At 39.6% G+C, this 19,081-nt stretch overlaps 1 protein-coding gene across 2 annotated transcripts in view; it reads right to left on the reverse strand.

Moving 5' to 3' along the window:
• The window catches only part of plxnd1 (plexin D1), a 67,534-nt gene that overhangs the window by 9,805 nt on the left and 38,648 nt on the right, over positions 1–19,081 (reverse strand). The window contains exons 16-28 of one of the 2 annotated variants that reach the window (XM_030139079.1): positions 18,140–18,319; positions 17,675–17,759; positions 15,452–15,721; positions 12,023–12,172; positions 8,841–8,955; positions 8,066–8,173; positions 6,407–6,519; positions 5,185–5,289; positions 3,996–4,129; positions 2,852–3,050; positions 2,048–2,194; positions 1,762–1,918; positions 1,277–1,380 (exon numbers count right to left, since the gene is read on the reverse strand). In XM_030139079.1, coding sequence (XP_029994939.1) covers positions 1,277–1,380; positions 1,762–1,918; positions 2,048–2,194; positions 2,852–3,050; positions 3,996–4,129; positions 5,185–5,289; positions 6,407–6,519; positions 8,066–8,173; positions 8,841–8,955; positions 12,023–12,172; positions 15,452–15,721; positions 17,675–17,759; positions 18,140–18,319 — 1,867 coding nt within the window. The remainder of the gene's footprint in view (positions 1–1,276; positions 1,381–1,761; positions 1,919–2,047; positions 2,195–2,851; positions 3,051–3,995; positions 4,130–5,184; positions 5,290–6,406; positions 6,520–8,065; positions 8,174–8,840; positions 8,956–12,022; positions 12,173–15,451; positions 15,722–17,674; positions 17,760–18,139; positions 18,320–19,081) is intronic. The other variant, XM_030139080.1, reaches the window with a different exon arrangement.

A 19,081-nucleotide genomic window follows, 5' to 3' on the forward strand; every position in this document is an offset into this window, starting at 1 on the left:
TAAGAACAATATAGCACATATAAATAATGATTATGTACTATCTTATATAAAGAATAATTTTGTTTTCAGACGCATTCCTCTTTTAATTCCTATTTATTCAAATCAGTAATCACCTCTGACCAGGTTCAACGATTACATACTGAGTCCCAGTCACAGTTTATCTATAAAGAATAAATCACATTGTCACAATCATTTCATGACAAGAAGTAAAAATATTTTATTCCAACTTTATGGGCAACAGTGTACCTCTATATTAAGAGAGATTATATAGATGGGCATATATATGTGTATTATATAATATTCAATTAATAATAACTCATCATAATTTATTAATAATTTATTATTTCATCCAAAAGGTCATATCTATTTGTCAGGAGGATAAGATAAAAATGACTGAGGTGATTTTCATGAAATGTTGTAGAAAGGTAGGGGATGGGCCAATGATGATTCCTGCACATTTTGGAGCAGATGCATAGAAAAGGGAAGATTTTCCTATATTGTGAATGCATGTCAATTCAATTATGGGTGTGTGGGGCCTTGGCAGAGGTTTATGCTTCCAGAGTGCAGTGCTACATTAACAGTGTAGAACCTCACTTTTAAATATGGATAATGCTCTTGTTGATTTATTACCTCTGCCAAAGTGATCATCCATGGTTTTGTTTGTCTGAGCCAAGGACAAAGTCATTACACTTTGTAATATATTCATCAAAATGGGTGGAGCCTGGATTTATTTATTTATTTTTTGTAACATTGCAAGATAGGGCGTGTGATTGAATTATAGGACTGTGGCGCTTTCTATTTTAGTAATGATTTAATCCTCAAGTCATTGTCATTTATGTAGTGTTACTTATTTGTAAATAAATCATATTATCAAATTATTGTTCATTATTTTATTCCTTACTAATCAGAGCCAGGTTTCAGTTACTGTTTTGTATTTGCATGGAAACATTAAACATATATTAACATTATAAGACTGATTTTTTTAGAGCTAAAAAAATATATACTTGAAAATTTGGCACGTATATTCATTTATAGATACAGCTACTATATGTAAAGTTAGACAGGAACAGGAATTATCCCCTTCACGCTTAGACAGTCAGTGACACCATTTAAAAGGAGTTCTCACCTTAAACACCCCCGCTGTTCCTGTTACAATGTCAGGAGTATGCAGGTACACTCTAACGACATCCACCAGAGTTTTCACACTCACACACACACACACACACACACACACACACACACACACACACACACACACACACACAGGCACACAAACCTGGTAATGGAAGACAGTGTTGAGTTTCTTCCTGCCATCCTCCATCACCGAGGAGTTATCCAGGTCTTGCAGGAGCTTACTGTTGCTACCGGAGTCGAACCACTCTGAGAGAAACAAAGGTGGAGAAAGGCAGGAGAAGACAAGGGAGGATGGTAATATGAGATATGAGACAATTTCATCCTAAATTTGGAAAAGAATATGTGAGACAGAGGGCAGCCGTGCTCTAACTGGCTGTGTCACGACCTGTGGAAATATTCCTGGGCCATTAATCAAATCAGCTCTGCAGGCTCCACAGCTTTTGAAAGCAATAACTCTTTGTGATTATTACTGTACACTCTCCTCAATGCATTCTGTCATTTATTATATTGCAGCCTCAGGTTAGTTGAGCTTCATGAGAGGAATTGACCTTTTGCAAAGGAGATTACTATATCTCAGAAGGTTGGGGATAGGAAGGATGAAAATAATCAGTGAAAATGTCCTCTTACCCAGGTCTACATCTTCTGCTCGGGGCCACTGGGAGAATGGCAGGTTTTTATAAAAGGCTTCTATGATTTTTTCCTTCACCTGGCAGATTGTGTCTGTATTCATGACCCTGACTGACAGTGAGTCCATGCCACAGCCCTGGAAGGACACATTTATGTTCTGCAAAAACAACAGGGGGCAGAAAGTTTTTATCACGTTAGATTATAACATTCTATTCATAGGTCATGTTCAAGATTTAATATAAAAACTGAGAATGGTTAAAGAAGAGAGGAAGGTGAAGTATCTGACCTGTGGCTTGGCTTCAATATTCTCACGCAGCAGCCATTCCTCATTGAGGGTGTAGCGAGCCTTCCCTGTGATGGCGTCTATGGATCCCTTGTTGATCTGCTGCTTGATTGCACACAGCAGCAGGAAGAAAGGCTCACCCACTGTTTCCTGAAAAACATGACAAAATGGTGAAGTTAGGAAGCAGAGCTCTAAAAGTGAGATAGTTCAAGGTGTTCTTGGCGTAATTCTTCATCATTAAAATGTTCAAAGACTAAAGATTCACAAAGAGATGAGTTGAAAATTTGCAATTGCTCTCAATGCAGAGGTTTGCAACTTCCTGAAAACCTGCTAGTTCAAAGTCATGCAACCACAGGAAAAAGGTGAATCACTTCCAAAGCAATTAACCTTTTTTATTATGTATGTTCTAATTTCCAGGTTTTGGGATTTTCTCTGGATAGAAATTGTGTTTGCCATAAAATATGAATGACGAATGTGACAGTGACTTAAAGCAACGGTTGTATTTCTACTACTGATTAAATGGTGAAGACATAACAATGGCAGAGAAATTCTCCTATTCCTTATAACAATTCCCTCATTTAGACTAAATGTTACTGTGCAACCACATGAACACAGAACACACTAACTTCTGAAGCAGTGGAGTAGAGTTGTGACGACCCAGTTCACAGTGCTGCAACTTTTCCCTGAAACTTTCTAAAAGGGTTTTGTCTGGTTGTGAATCTTTGGTGTGCACTGAGCTTAACACATCAAATGCCTGCAACCCCTTGTGTCGAACTTCGCTAAGCCCTCCGTCTTATCTATTCTCACCTTGAGGTAGCTGTACATGCATATAGACATCCAGTTGGTCAGCATTTTTTCCACAACAGACTCAGTTCTGCGCAGCATCAATTTGGGGTTCTTGGAGGCGGAAGCATCAATCAGGTCCACCAGAAGGTCCTTCATGATACTGGTGTAGTACTCAAGTTTACCATGGAGGGCGATGGTGAGCAGAGATGCCAGGCTGCATCTGAAAACAGATTAGGGAGGGAGAGACAGATGAGCAAAAACATACTCTAACAAACATGCCCTGTCAATGTATGGTCAGTGGAGGTTTAAAAATAACTCTTCCAGAAACAACAACTATCCTTATTCCTCCCTGTAGCACCTGTGACAGCAGAGCCAAATAAAGGTCTGATCTAATGCAGGGAGTGTGTGGGTGAGTAAGTCCAGAGGTGCTGGGGATTTCCTTAACAAAGTCCCTTTTAATCCATGAGAAAGAGGCTCCATCAGTCAGTAAGTGCTGACGCTGAGCTGGGATGGGGATGTGGTCTTGCCTCTGGAAATTTTCTCTGGTCTTAAAAGAGTCTCCACAATGACTGTCTGGTTTTAGAAGGACTGAACCGCTGCGTTGACAGATGTCAACATGTTTACAAGGCAGAGCTGCCAATTTTATCAGCAGTAAAGCACCTTGCATGTAATATTAATGTAAAAAAAACTAATATAGATGTATATTAAAAACTTACTTTTTACTTTGAGTTCAATTTGCTGTTTCTGTGATAAGGTAGCAGTTTGAGCAATTGTAATTATATCCTTGATCTTTTTCAAGTACAGAACTGTAAAAATATCAATAATGAGACATAACGTCTGATAATTTCATATAACACCATCAGAGAGAACACAGACGTGAGTCATCATTATTCTATTCTGCAAGAATAGATTTAACCACAGCTTTCAATTATACATCTTAAGGTGAGAACAATGTAATATGAGATTCAAGATTGTGCTAACAATATTTGTCATTTATTTTTCTAACTCAGTAAATCTTGGTAAATAGTGATTGTGATTGAAGTCAGCTCCTTATGCACACCATGCTAAATTGGTTTTGGAAAAACTGTCAAAGTATTGTTCATTACAGCTCTAATTCTGCAAATTTTACAGATGGGATGACCTGAAGTGCTCTGTCATTTATTACCTGTCTCTTACTGCAAAGTCCTTCTGCTGTTCCAAGGCATGGACAAATGTGATGAGGAAGTGCTTATTGTTGAGAAGAGTAGAGAACAGAGTGATGCCCTCCTCTACGTTGGGCCTTGTTGTGTTGGTGGCCTGCTGACAGAGAGGGATAAAACAGTTAATTCTGTGCATTACACACCTGCTGCGTCCTCCCTAATCTATTTAACCACATCTTGTCTCAAGAGACCAATCTATTCATTTTGCTATCACATCTCTTCCCTCTGCTATTTCAGACCCCCCCCCCCTCTTTCTGGCTCTCTACTGCATTTGTATCTCCCACTTTGGTCCCTGACTGTGTGTGATTGTCTCTAAATGTGCCGAGTCGACTTAATGAGTATGGCCTATCTATGGTGCGACTAAGCAGCAGTGTGATGAAGTCTTCCCTCTGGACTGTAGCCATATGGTGTGGTTTGCAGCCTGACAGAAGGAGAACAGGGGTGTCCATTAAGATAAATGCCCGCCTGTGAGATTTATTTGCTGTGACCTGGAAAACACTTCCTGGGAAGACGATGTGGATCCAAGGCACTTCATCACCGTTAGACAGGCTCCCCCGGCTGCCGACCCAAAACTAGTGCTGCAATCGTTACTTCTCTCTTTCTAATGCGCACACATACATGCACATGCTTTCAATTCCTGCACGTTTTGGCACAGAGGTGTGTGAAAGTGCATGCTCCCTCTCCCATACTCTCTTTATATCTTTCATTCTTGCCCGCCCTTCTATTATACACACAGTCACACAAAACAAGCAAAGATGAATTTCAATGAAAAGCATGGTCCTCTGTTGTCCACAAGACAGTGGGAAGTGTGTCAACACCCTGCCATCAACTTGGTGGGCAGCGTGCTGTTTGACAAGTAATTTTTTTTACATCTCACTCACCCAGAAACCACAAAATGACATGCATTAGTAGCACACACAAGGCACAAACAGAAACAGTATGTTAACACACTGCACACATACATCACCACAAGCACACACACTGGTAAAAATGCACGGTATGCTTTTTCCAACTCGTCATCAACAATGTGAAACCTTAACAAGCTTCAGTGTGACCCAGTTGAAAAGTAAAGGAATGAAAAAGGACCCAAATTAAGGCACTCTGGCAGAAGAAAACAAAAACCTAACCTAACTTCCTAATGGCTTAACCCTTCACCTGCCAATCCTGCAGCAGCGGGTGGGTCTCTGGCAGCGCTCGGGGACCCAAAGCATCATTCTCGTAGACAGGCTGGACCAGACTCTTTTCATAATCAGAACACATCTGAAAGACACATAAACAGGGAGCGAAAACTGTAATACAAAGTCAGCTGTAGTCAAACACAGAAGAAAAAAACAACCAGCTATAAGGCATTCCCACTAAGTTTGGCGACTGGAACCAAAGGACAGAATTTCTTAAAGATGCTGTGACCGACCATGAAAAGGAAACATGACACCGTGACACGAAATGTCGTGAGCTTTAATGGTTTCAGAAGCAAACTGAGTGTGAGCCAAGAAGCAGTCTTTCAACTCAATCTGTCATTTCAGAGAAGCTCCATTTGGCTTCATTTCAAACTGTGCTTCAAGTCTGTGTCTTCACACCACTTGTGTGTGTGTGTGTGTGTGTGTATGTGTGTGTATATGTGTGTGTGTGTGTGTGTGTGTGTGTAATCTACAAGAAGCAGAAGCCCTTGTGAAAAAAAAAAAAAAAAACACAAGCGCATGAAGGGTTGTGACTAGTCTGTTTGCTGTCTTAGCGGAAAAACTATGAGAGACAATACTGAGGCAACAACACATGAATTTATGTTTCTCTCCATGTAGCTTTTCAACACCCCCCCCCCCCCTCCTCATTTCCTTCACAACCAAAAACAGAGCCCAGTGTCCAGTGTCCAATACAACAAAACCCAAACACAAGTGCCGTTGCACAAGATTGTGTATTCTTGCAAAACAGTGTGGGGGTGTGAGCTGAGTGAGGAGTGTGTTTTGAGAAATCAGGGGGAAAGTTTCCCTGTCTCGGTGCCCGTCATTGTTCTGTCTCCTTGAAAGCCCATGCCTGTGGTTGGAAGACAAAGCCTGCTGAGTTGTGACTGTCTGTATCAGTGGAAAAACACCCACCCACAGATAGACCCACAGTCTACCTTCGGGGTGGATCACACATCAGAAAAATGCTTACCTATAGAGAACACATTAACTCTCCTGCAGGGTGCCGAATTGAACTACACTTCTCTAAACGTCAACGGTATGTTTAAAAGTTCCAAGGTGAATTTTTATCCTGCATATTACCAGCAGTGGGAAATGTGAAATGGGACATGTAGGAAAAAATATTAAAACCCCATTGAGAAAAATGGTATTGTCACTCTGCCAGATGAAATCAGATAGCAAACAAAGGGAGGCTTTCTCACCTTGGGGAAGAACGTGCGTGTGACAAACTGTTTGTACTCCAAAAAGGGGATGCCCTGGCTGCGATTCAGCTCCTTCGTCAGGTCTGTCATATCCGTCTGCAGCTCTGCGAATCCTAAAAGGACAAAAAGAACCAAAAAAACCAGCCGATAGAAATTAAACACTGGAACGATTTTTAACCAGCTGTTATTTCCTGTTTGTGTCTCCAAACGATTAATCTGTTTCTAAGCAAAGTGAGTCACAAATCTGTTCACAGATGAATGCAATACTTATTACATTAGGGTGCAAGACTGACTGATTGCAATGGGGGAGATTTGAGATCAGACCCACAGAACTGTATCATTTACTTTTCCAAAGCTACTGTCATGTTCTGGTTGAATACAAACATGCCAAATGCAGACTCTCTGATCTTCTCCCTTCTTTTTCTTTGCCAGAATTTGCAGTCCAGTATGGTATGCAGGCAAATATTTACCAAAAGACAATCTGAGCAGCCAAATCCAGTCTGAGGCTGTCATCCAAAACATGTGTACGGGCTGGGGTTTAGAGAGTGTAAGAGCTGCAGAGGCAGTATCAGCATGTCCAGACACCGACTTGAATCTGCATGTTAATACTGGACTTATTGTAGCCGCTTTATTGGGAGGTATATTCTAGGAGAGGATAATGTTCTCCTCTAATGAGACACTGGAGATCCTTTTATGGAAAAGCTCTTCCTGTCACTGGATGAGAGACATTTTTAGGTTACAACTGGAGTTTCTTCAGACTGTTTGCGTAGAACGAGGGGAATACTGGGCCTGAGGGATTTAAAGCTGAAACATATTTCATTACTCCTCCAGGTTATTTATCCTCCAAACCACCAGTCAGTTCACACCATCTACTCCTGATTAGACACAGCGGCCTGAATACCAATCCTCCCCTTTACCTCACTTTTCAGACAAAATACCAAAACCCTCCCATTCCTGTAACCTGGAATATGTCAATTCCCCATCTTCCTTTACTCCCCTTTTATCACATCTTTCTCCTCAGTGGAGCTATCCCTCGCTTTGTGCACACTCACCCTGAACTTAGCCACAAATCTATCTGTGTCCTCTGACTAAATAACCTCTCCTCTCCAACTCTCCCTCCCACGTCTCCGCTTCTCCTCGGACTCGCGGCCCTGACTCCCCGCTCCTATCTCTTCCTCCCTCCATTTCTCTTTCACTATCTGTCGCCTCATCTTTGCGCCATAAATCTGGGTGCTCAGATGCGGAGTGGCCTTCACAGCGCTTTACTCTAATGCCCTGGACACGCACACGCATGCAGAGGCGAACACACAGGCCTCATTCCTATAGGGCAGACACAGCAGAGGCGAAATGGCTACTCAGTGTGTCTGCATGTGACTGATCATTTGTCAGACGCTGTGTTTTATGACTCACGCTTACTAGGCACAAATCTGTCAACCGCTGTATATCCCTCCCACCTCAAACTCCTAAACAAACACACATTAACAAGCACATGCACGTAAAGACAAACAAATATATGTGGTCGATATTTCTTATGACAAGCTCCTTTGTTATGTCAATTGACACAAAACATCATTTGTGATCTAAATAACTTTGATAGTAAATCTTGTACAAATAGTACAAGGGGTGTGTGCTCCTGTGTGCGTTCTTGTGCAAACACACCTTTACGGATTTCCTCTCTGATCTGGGATTCCATCTCCTCCATTTGGAGTAGAGTTTTCTGCCAGTAGCGTTCCGCCCTTCGGCTCTTTGTGCAGTAAACTACAAGAGCTGAGAAGAAACACAAGAAAGGAAAGAAAAAGAGAAATGCTTCACACACTGACAACTTCCACGACATCAGAACATATAAAATGAGGCTGAAAAAGGAAAATATGAAGATATTAAAAATCTGTGAAAATGTAAATGTATCTGAACGTGTGGCCATGTGATTTTTTTTCAATTTGTATTTGTCTAAAAAAAAACCTTTCAAAGAGATTAAGAGATGTGTAATTTAGAAGAAAATGTGATTCTTAACAATAATAATAATAATAATAATAATAATAATAATAATAATAATAATAATAATAATAAAATATTTGTGCACAGATAGTTTCCGAGGAATAAGGCTATAAATCTGAGAAGAAAAAGGCTTTGTTGATATCTGAGAGCAGATTCAAAGCAGGAAACTGAGAAAATCCACATAACAACCCCTACACCTGCTCTATAGACACACACTCCCACAAAGATTACACGATACAGTCACACAGAGTCAGACAGACATGAGCACAAGGAGCAAAGGGAACAGTGGGGTCTTTGTGCAACCGGGACTCAAAGAGATCAAGCAAATGCGGGAAACTATGACCCCCAAATTCCTTTTATCTGCTCCACATCTGGAGCATCCATCGCTACAGCAGGGAGACATCCATCATCTGCTGGCGAGCATGTATACATAACCTACCCACAGTGCACAGCAGCAGCAGCACACAGCACACCACGATGGACACCACAATGGCCAGCTCACTGCCACCGAGCTGCACTTTTGCAATAGTGTGACGAAAGTTCCCCACTTGAACCTAGAAGGAGAAAAGAGAAACAACATGTGAAACAATACACATTCTGTTTTATCCTCTTTACACAATAACCCCTTGAGTTTTTATTTTCTATTGTTTTAATTTCCTAATGCTTAAACGCAATTACATAAGTGTACTGTAGTAGGAACATTTACTATTCTTTGTAGTCTAATAGAAAAATTGCAAGTGGTCTGATATGGAACCATGGTCATTGCTTCTACACATGTGCACACATACATCAATTTAATGGACACAGGTGCAGACACGCACAAAAAATAAATAAATAAAAAAAACAGAGCAGAACTTGAAAAATGGCCTTGTGCTGCAATGAGCTGGAGGAGTCACCCAGTTCAGAGTAACCCAGATGTGACAAGAAAAGGACTTTCACTTCTGCCTTCTGATTAGTCAGCAGGGTCTCTGTGGTCTCTCTGCACATCCTTCCCTCTCCTTCTTCAATCCTAACATAACTTCATAAAAAAGAGCCTCAGATAAAAACCCTCCAATCCTCAAACCAAATCCCTCTTTACACTGGCCTTACTCTGAAGGGAAAGCAGCAGCTTCACTAGGCTTCATTCCTCTTTCTCTTATAGCCTTTCTCTTTCTGGTCCTGGCGTTTACTTAGTGAGACCAGTGAGAGAAAGCCTTCTTGCAGTGATTGCAGCAGCCAGTCCTGGTGTAATGGAGGGGGAAATGCCATTGTTCCATGTTCCTGTTTCGCTTGGGGTACAAAAACACTGCTTCCCAACATTCCCTCCTTAGCTCGGCTTCACTTCAGAGCCAAGCACAACACAGGCATGTAAAAATAGACCTGCCACCTAAAGTAAGTGAAGTAACACGAATGGCCATAAGCTATGCACCAGCCCGACATGTATGCATTTATTCAAATGTGCCGACACAAATGAAAATATACGTGCACGCTGTATTTATGCCCCTGTCTCATGTGCTCACAAATCATCTTTACCACTCATGTGCATGGAGGAGATGCATGCAGCCCACCCATTTGTGTTATGACATCTCATTTGACCCCTGCCCTGGCTTTACGTCCTAGCTAATTGCCTCTGTTTATTTTCAGTCATTCTAAAAGACAGACGGGGAGTAGAGGGTGCAGAGGAAACCACAGGTACAGATAGGGAATAAAAGCTTCCCTTCTATTTTTATGTCAAAGTGGGGAAAAGCTTCCTACAATACAAGTCAACAGACAGAGTAACATATGTTTCTAAGTTATTCCACCGAACCACTCACAGTCTGGCTCATATTTAAATATAGATGAATGCTTTCCCCTCTAATAAAACTCTATCAAAACAGAGCGGAACGGACAACAACAGATGGGAAACACTGGTAGACTAAAGAGGGTGACGGGTTTTATCAGGAGAGACTAAACTTACATCTTGATCAAGACCTTTAATTGTAATTGAAAGAACTTGGAGCCAAAACAACAACATAAGCAAAGAGCAGCATAATCACTGGCTCAAAAGACTTGGGTCTAAGTGCATTGTGAGATAATACCGTCTGTATGATGGCTGATTGGACCACTGATGATAGACAGACTGATAAAGGATGAAGGAGATAAGTGTAAACATTTCACTGTTCTACCGTGGCATTGTGACACACAATGATGAATCACCACCTTTCCAGCTGCTGACTCATTCTCAGTGACTGCAGATCATTCATATTGCATAGAGACACACAGAGTTGGGAAGGTTATAGTAGAATGTTTTGCAATACTTACACTGAATAATAATAATAATAATAACTTAATTTATATAGCACCTTTAAAAAGTGAGTTAACAAAGTGCTTTGACAAAGAAAAAAAACAAGATGCAAGCAAAGACACTAAAACATAGAAAACAACCCAACATGTATCGTAGTAGAGTGGGCAGAAGTAACATAACATGATGCTGTCAAATCAATGCAAAAATGAAGGAATGGAATAAAACAACATCATGTATGTCAATATAAATGAATAACCAAAACAGGGTAAAACTAGAAAAGCACTCGGAGAGCACAGACCTCCACCAAGGCAGATCAGAACAGAACATTTAATTACCTCCGCCGTTACACTTGACGGAGGTAATTAAATGTTCAACATAAAAAACATTAAAAGTAGACAACATCCCATAGAAGCAAGTCTGTAAAAATGTGTTTTAAGAAGTGATTTAAAAGATGTTACTGATTACATGCCTATAGCTGTAACTTGTAATCCATTCCATTAGATTACTAGATTAATTCAAATACTCTAATTTACATTATTATTGCTGTAACTGTGAATGAAAGTGACATAAAGTAGATTGAACCCAGGAGTCTTTCTGAACATACTTGCTGTAGAGATGTAAGCTTACAGTATAGAGCAGCGTGATATTTCATGTGGAAAAAGGAGTGAGGATCCGTTCTTTACATAGCATTAAACTAGAGTCAAAACCAGTGAAGAAAAATGAATATAAAACTATGTAAATTTACAGTTCCTCTGTGGAACACTGCTTTCACTCTGTTTCTGAGGTACATTTTGTTGCCTTGTAGCTAATCTTCTTCAAATAGAACCAGCAGCAGAAAAGGCAGTTTGTGATTTCTTTTTTTTTTTTTTTCCCACAGCAACAACTTGATTTCCCATCGTCATTCCATCCTTTTTGTCCTGTGTGGACAGATAGGCTACGCTGCATGCATAATCGACTACGGTGCAGATACACTTAGATTTGTGCTTTGTTTTAAATCAGAGGCTTATAGGTAAATGCATTTTAAATTTCAGAGCAAACAGCACAGAGGCACAAAAGTAATCTATTTATTTTAGGAGTGTAGCTTATGTTAGCTGTAACTGTAAACTCTGTCACTCATATCTTGTATTCTACTCTCCAACACCAGACCTACACATGCATCACTAAATGTGACGAAAACCGCTGAGGTCTGTTTCAGTGTAAATCACAGATGGTTGGGATTTTGACAGAAGAGGCTTAAATACTCTGTGACAGACTGGTGATGTCCTTAAATTAGAAGGGTATATCCATCAATATTTTCAACAAGAGGTTTCATGTGCGTTTGTCTTCTAATGTGGTGTTTTACATGCATGCATACTTACAGTGACGGGCAGCTCTCTCTCACTGGAGCTCAACAATCCATTGATGGTGCAGTGAAACAGCTGGTCGTTATGGAAGCTGATGTTACAAGGATAGGAGCCAATCATCACTGAGTATTCCTCCGGCACCAGTTCCAGATCGCTCGGCCCTTTCTGTGCCAGAAATGAACAAAAACAGCCATCAGCCAGTCAGTGGTAAGAGACCTGAGGGGCCGGGTTTGAACAGGCACAGATAACATTCATAAAGGCTGCAAAGGCTTTATCCACACATACACCCTCTCACATACATACGCACACACACATACATGTCGAAAGTGAGCTGCGGCAGGCCTGTCACACAGCTGTGAGAGTGAGGAAGCCAGCAGAAAACTTAACCAGTTTTTGGGCTAGGGTTCAGCTTAAAGCAGCAAACATTCCCGCTGCCTCCTTCACATGGCCAGGGAAATTTCTACAAACAAACCCGCTGACAGTCATCTCTGCCGCTGCCCAAAATAACATTCTCAGGGCCTTCTGCAGGAGCCTACATGGCCTTCATTATCAGTCCAACTCTGTCCATATAAACCCCACCTCTCACTATTTTTGTAGATTCCTTCTCACAACCCCTAGATATTATATTCAACAGTAATAAAACTCTACGGCTGCACAGAGCATAACCAGTCACTTTGGGGGTGTTTTATGTGGTTTTGGTATTAATGATGTACTCTCCAGGAGGAAACTGTCAATATCTAGGAACAGGCAGAGTTCAGAGACATATAATTAAGTCTGACAAGGCAAGAAAACACAAGTGGTCAGACAATCAGTAAAGCTGTAAACATGGAAACTGTTTGTCCAAATTAAAACCAACCTGAGAAGTCGGCCTGTAAACTCTTATGCGTGTTTACATTAGACATATTCTGAAATAATTCAATGCTTTGCCTTTGTTTCACTTCCAAATACATTTGGCTCACATTGCAGGTTGCGTTAAACCTGTTTGAAAACCTGTTAGACCTGTTTCGAATGATTGATTATCTGTTCTTTTGCTGCTTTTTTGCCAAATTCGGCCTTAAAAACTAGTGAGAACAGTGTTATTTTCACCAAAGAAAAATGCAAAAGCAGGAGTCGGGTTATATGAAATTGTAATTTCCTTTCAATATAACAAATCACAAGTGAGGAATGTGTTTAGTCGAGTGTGTGTGTTTACTCCCAGTGTGCTTCCTTGCTTTGATTACACCCTCAGGGCCCTGTCCTGTCCCTACTGCAGGATGCCACCCCCTGGGTCTTTGTCAACAAATGTTTCCTAACAGACAAAACATGCACACACACACACAAAAAGATGCAGACATACATCCGTATATAATTGCTGTAGTATGCTAAAAAATGTAAAGCATATCTGCCATATACAGCACAATATGGCATCGCAGTCCCAGTCATTCGACCAAATAATGAAATCTAACCGCAAAAACAGGATGAAACACAAACACAACCCACCCACATTCCAGCTCAGGTCCTTAATATAGGCTCGACTGACTAACAAGCTCCTATTAATAAACAAACACATTCTCCCTCCACTCCTCCCCTCAGGTCCGGCACAAGTGGAATCCACCTTCCTAAAGAAAACAGGAAACAACAGAAAAGTCGCCCATGTACCCAGACTGAGGCAGCGGTCCCTGCAGGGGCCTCATCCCCACATACACACACACCAACAGGAAGCTGCATCATGTCTCAACTTCCCCGTCTGTGGCGTTACTGTGGGTATGACGTTCAGTGTCAGGGCCAGCAGCTTTTATGGGCGATGAATCCATGCAGACAGGTGCTTAGATCAGCCAGAACATAGGAACACAGGACCTCCCACTGAGCCGCCATTAAATCTCAGCAGCAGCACCCCCCCACCACCACCACCCCTCACCCCTCTCTCTCAGGCCCACAACAGAAATCAACACGTTTCAGGGGACGTATGCTTTGATGTGGTTTATGTGCCTCTGGTTTATGTGAATATGAATAAAGAAGCATTCAGCCCAGTCTGCTGCTCACAGCAGGAGCAGTCAGGTTTACAGCAGAGGCACTTCTCAATCCAACAAACATCATCTCTGGGTCTAGGGTGGTTTTTATGGCTGATATGGTGAAATACCTGCTTCGTTTATATCAAAGAAATCTCATCTTTCAAAGAGTCTCCCCTCTGTGTGTTTACTCCTCAAATGGGCAGCATTTGATTTGGTTGTATTTACACAGATGGAAAAAATAAATTCTAATACATAGACGTGTGTATTGGTAAGAATCTGGCGATACGATACAAATCACAATACTAGGATCACGATACGATATATCACGATATATCATGATACTATTAAAAAGGCAGTTTTTTGTTTCTTTCTTTTTTAAAAAAGAAGAATTGAATTACACCAGAAATATGCACAAATACTAAACACATTTTTATTTGATCACAACAGGATCTAATGCTATATCACAAAATGTTCCTGTGTTCAAACTGAAATTATGTTTTACAGACGTTACAGTTTAAGATCCTGTTCAAATGTTCATATTCTATTAGTTCAGAACTAACATCAGAACAATATTTTTGTACAATCCCAACAAAGGAACTAATATCTGCCTCTCAGACAGTAAAAAGTGCTTTTAGGATGCTTCAAATAACCATTATTTAATCAAACAGTGTTAAATAATAATAAATAAGATAGAAACAATAAAGAAAACTAAAAAACTAAAATGAACCTACACCATATCTGCATTTGAATAAATACCTAAAAATATCGATAGAGTACTTTTTAAAATCGATACAGTATTGTGAAATGAAATATCACGATACATTGCAGAACCGATATTTTCTAACACCCCCACTAATACATGATTTTTACTGGGAATGGCAAAAAAATGTCTAAAACTCTCCCTGGGCCTTATCAAATGGCATTCTCCTGTCAACATATTTCATTAAATAGTTACACTGATGTAATATAAACAATTTGTATGCATGTATGAGTATTCTTGACATAGTAACAATAAAAAAATGCTGTTACTTTTTAACAATGCATCCCATAACCGTGCATCTGTCATTCTACTAAAATGACACACAGTGACATGCATACAGACAGATATCAGAAACACACTTTGGAAATAGGCTGCATACTCACATTAATGTTTTTTTTGGTGGCTTTCAGTTATTACAGGCCTAAAAAAATCATCAAATAAAAATCATAAAAGATTACTGTTAAAGTGTCAGGTAAAATAAAGGGTTTAAGGCTTCCTGTTAAAATGTCTGCTTTAATCAACTACATCATAAAAATGAAATAGAAATCAATAAAACTGCATCCATCATATTAAGAGATGGGGATGACCTTTGATTTTTCTAAAGGATGTGAATATTTGCGTGAGTTATCAGCGCAGTAAGATACTTGTGTGACACTAATCTGAACTTCCTGTCTCAGCAGGAGTTTCACTCACATTGATGATGAGTGTCAGTGGCTCTCCCGGGTGGTGTTTAATCAGCTTCTCCTTGTTAGCAGTGAAGAACTGAGGATCCTCCACATACTCCAACAGGAAGTGACCTTTAAGAAGCTCCCCCTCCTCTTCCTCTGCCTCGCTGTCCGAGGAGGCTGGGCTGTCTCCGGTGTACGAGATTCCGTTTAGGAGGAACTGCACGGTGGTCTGCTGGGACTGGCTCGCCGCCGGGGATGGACAGGTGATCATGGAGGTGGAGATGACTGTGCAGTCCTAGTGAAAGATCAGGGAAAATAATGTCAAAATATATCCCTCATCCACTGATTAAGGCATTAAAGTGCAAGGTCCTGATTATGTAATTTTGAGAAATGCTTTGTAATTATGACAAAATATCACATTATTATAACATCAGACTCTTGGAACTATGAGAAAATTTAAGCCTGGTTATCCATCACTACCAAATAATCAAACTACTAAAAAAATGCTTTGTCTATATAAAAATATTCATATACAATAGAAGAATAATGTGGGCTGAGTCTTATTCACAGTTTTATAATTCATAGATTTGGACTCAGTGGGTCATATGACATAGAAAACACTAACAAATAACACTGATATTTTAACATATAAAGACCCAGTGCTACTTTTGTGGAAGTTCCCAAATGAAGTTTTCTCTATATTCAACCTTTTTTTTAACTGATTTCTCACCATTTATTCTAATATTATGCTGTGTATTTTGCATTTTTCAGTGTAAACCATGTATTTGCCTATATTTAATTCACTGATCATATAGTTGTTCAGAAAAGCTCAGACTGAAGTTGAGGGTTATTATATCAGAAACAGAGATAAACCAGACATTGATCCAACTCCATGGCTTTTACTGGTGAATTAATGTTGTAGAAGATTATGGTGTTTCCATGGCAACTGCAAAGTCTCTGAATGTCTGAATGGGTCATATCTGATGACCATGAAAAGATGACAAACTGTATTTCATACAGATTATGATAGGATTAGTGGATCAACAGCTATTAAACAGTTTAGATCAGTAGATGATTTTTGTCGATGGTGGATGTTTGGGTCTTTATGGGTTAATAAAATCTACAATAGAATAGAAAAATTACGACAACTAATTAAACCTTTCTTATTATATTAGCTCCCCATAAAGTTTCAAGGTCAATTCAAGATTTTGGTGATATATTTCAGATCTTTTGGTGGTCAGAGGTTTCCTACATTTGTGAACTTTTACATCTATGTGTAACTAAACATATGTCCAACACTTGCTGGTGGTACTTTGGTCCAACAGACAGGGTGCTTCCCAGGTTTTTGTCCTACGTTATGGACTTGGGTGCATTTACATAGAATTTAACTGTTGGAATCTATGACTTTTCATTTATTTTATACTCATATACACATTTCATTTTTTACCCCGCACCCGAAGGGGAGGCAAGAGGTGTTGTTTTTGGTTCGGTTTGTTTGTTTGTTCATTTCTATTGGCTGAGTTCATGCCAAATTGGGTTTATAGATTGCCAGTGACCCAGAATAGATGTGGTTACATTTTGGGAAAAGTAGGTCAAAGTTAAAATTTTTTATGAATTTTTAAAATCTTTTTCCTTCTCCCATTTACTTACAATGGGTAAAATTTCAAATGTTTATAAAAACATCAATTTTGTTTCAATTTACTTCAAACCTGGTACATATATAGAGGCACTTGATATGCTGACATCACCACAAGCATAGACATGATGACATCAGCTGGATCAATGCCAAAATTAGCTACAATACATGCACGGGGCAGGGTTTGTTGTGCCTGGCACCACTTGTTTTATACTTATATTTCTTTTATACTCTTATACTGACTTTTGTCATTGAAAGGTGCTATATAAAAACTTCCTTACTTACTAAAATGGACTCTTTCATGCTGTTGCATTTTTTGAATATATTCCATGTTATGTCTCAACACTTGGCATAACTTTTCTACCACGAGATCCTGATCTTCTAATTATAGGAAAATGTGTCTAAATGCAGTGCTCCCTTGAAACATAAGAGTATTTTCCTGAAAAAAATGTCATTATGAGTATCTTTTTTACAGAAAAAAGTGTCAGGGGTTTATGATTGTGCAACACCACAAAACATTATTTACTTTTTAATTAGTTCCACCTCGTCTGATTATACATTTAAAACTTTCCTTATGTAAAAAAAAAAGACACATTTTAGCTGATTACTTACTGATATTCCAATCCCCACCACCTGCATTGTGACGCTCTGTACCAGATCAAAACCTTGGCCTGTGACTGTGATGGTCCTGCCACCACTGTAACACACACACATGAAGACACACAAACAAACAGTCACATCTCAGCAATGACAGAAATGTGACAAATTCATACTGATATGCAAATACTTTGGAACACTGTGCTAGAATAAAAGAGAAAAAAGGAAGCCGATAATAATGCAAAACAGTTTGACTGTAGAGAAAATCCGTACACATGTCTTCAAAGGCACGCCGCTACGCTGTCACACACATGCTGTGCTATTTAGAACACAATAGGGAGAAGAAGCTACACATCAGGACGACATTACAGTAATGACTTATGTCAGTGACTCTGGGAGGTTAACCGCAGAGTCATCCAGCTTGAGATGTTTAAGACGTTTCTATTTTAATATGTTTCATGTGTGTAGCAGTCTACCTACCTGAGGTAACTCTTTTCCGGGTGGATGAAGCTGATCGAGGGGTTCTTCTCGTAGGTGTATGTGGTACTAAGCTGATCACTCTGACAGGGAAGGCTTTCAAATTCCACACACACCAGCACAGAGTCAGTGTACGGCAGTAAGGCTGGAGGCATGGTGCACTCAATAGTTTCATCTGTTTTCCTGCAAAAATGAAGTAAACATTCAAACCGCACATCATGTGATGTCTACACTTGAAATATAATTTACAAAAGCTTCAAGCAGTGCCACTAACAGCAGGATTCACACTTGAAGATGGACTAAAGTCACAAAACGAGGAGTGGAAAAATTCAGAGCCTAAACACAATTTTACACTGCATTAGCCACACGGACTAGTGTATACTTAAATGCACAATATGTAATTTCTCTAAAACAAGACAATCATAAAACACACTTTTCTATTTGGTGATGTGTAGAGTCTTAGGATTTATTTTCACCAACACTGCTGAGAAAGATGTACCTGATGTGCCTCAGACAAAAATCATGTTTATAGATGAAGTAATGCATCAAAGTTTTATTGACGTTATACACTTAGTGATGCACATTTATGTTATGTAATTTAATTCTAATGAAACAGCTGCCAAGTGATGTTATCAGAGATGTGGGGATGTGGTACCATCAACAGATAACCAAATAAAACAGACCGTTATACTGAATGGATCAATGATCTCTGTAAAATTGAATTATGTTGGAAAGATGTAATACATTGTAAGTGTAAAAGCCAATAAAATGAATAGGTTTTGTTATTTTTAGATATTCTGATGTGGAAATGTTACATACTAGAGCTTTAACAGACAATAGATTTCCAACAGCTGGTATAAGTTATTTACTAATGATGAAATGCTCTGTCAAATAATGACCAGCATTCAGAAACTTGAACCACTTAAATGAAAACCAGACATGGAC

The sequence above is a fragment of the Sphaeramia orbicularis genome, chromosome 7 (genome assembly GCF_902148855.1).
Source record: "Sphaeramia orbicularis chromosome 7, fSphaOr1.1, whole genome shotgun sequence".
Lineage (NCBI taxonomy): Eukaryota > Metazoa > Chordata > Actinopteri > Kurtiformes > Apogonidae > Sphaeramia > Sphaeramia orbicularis.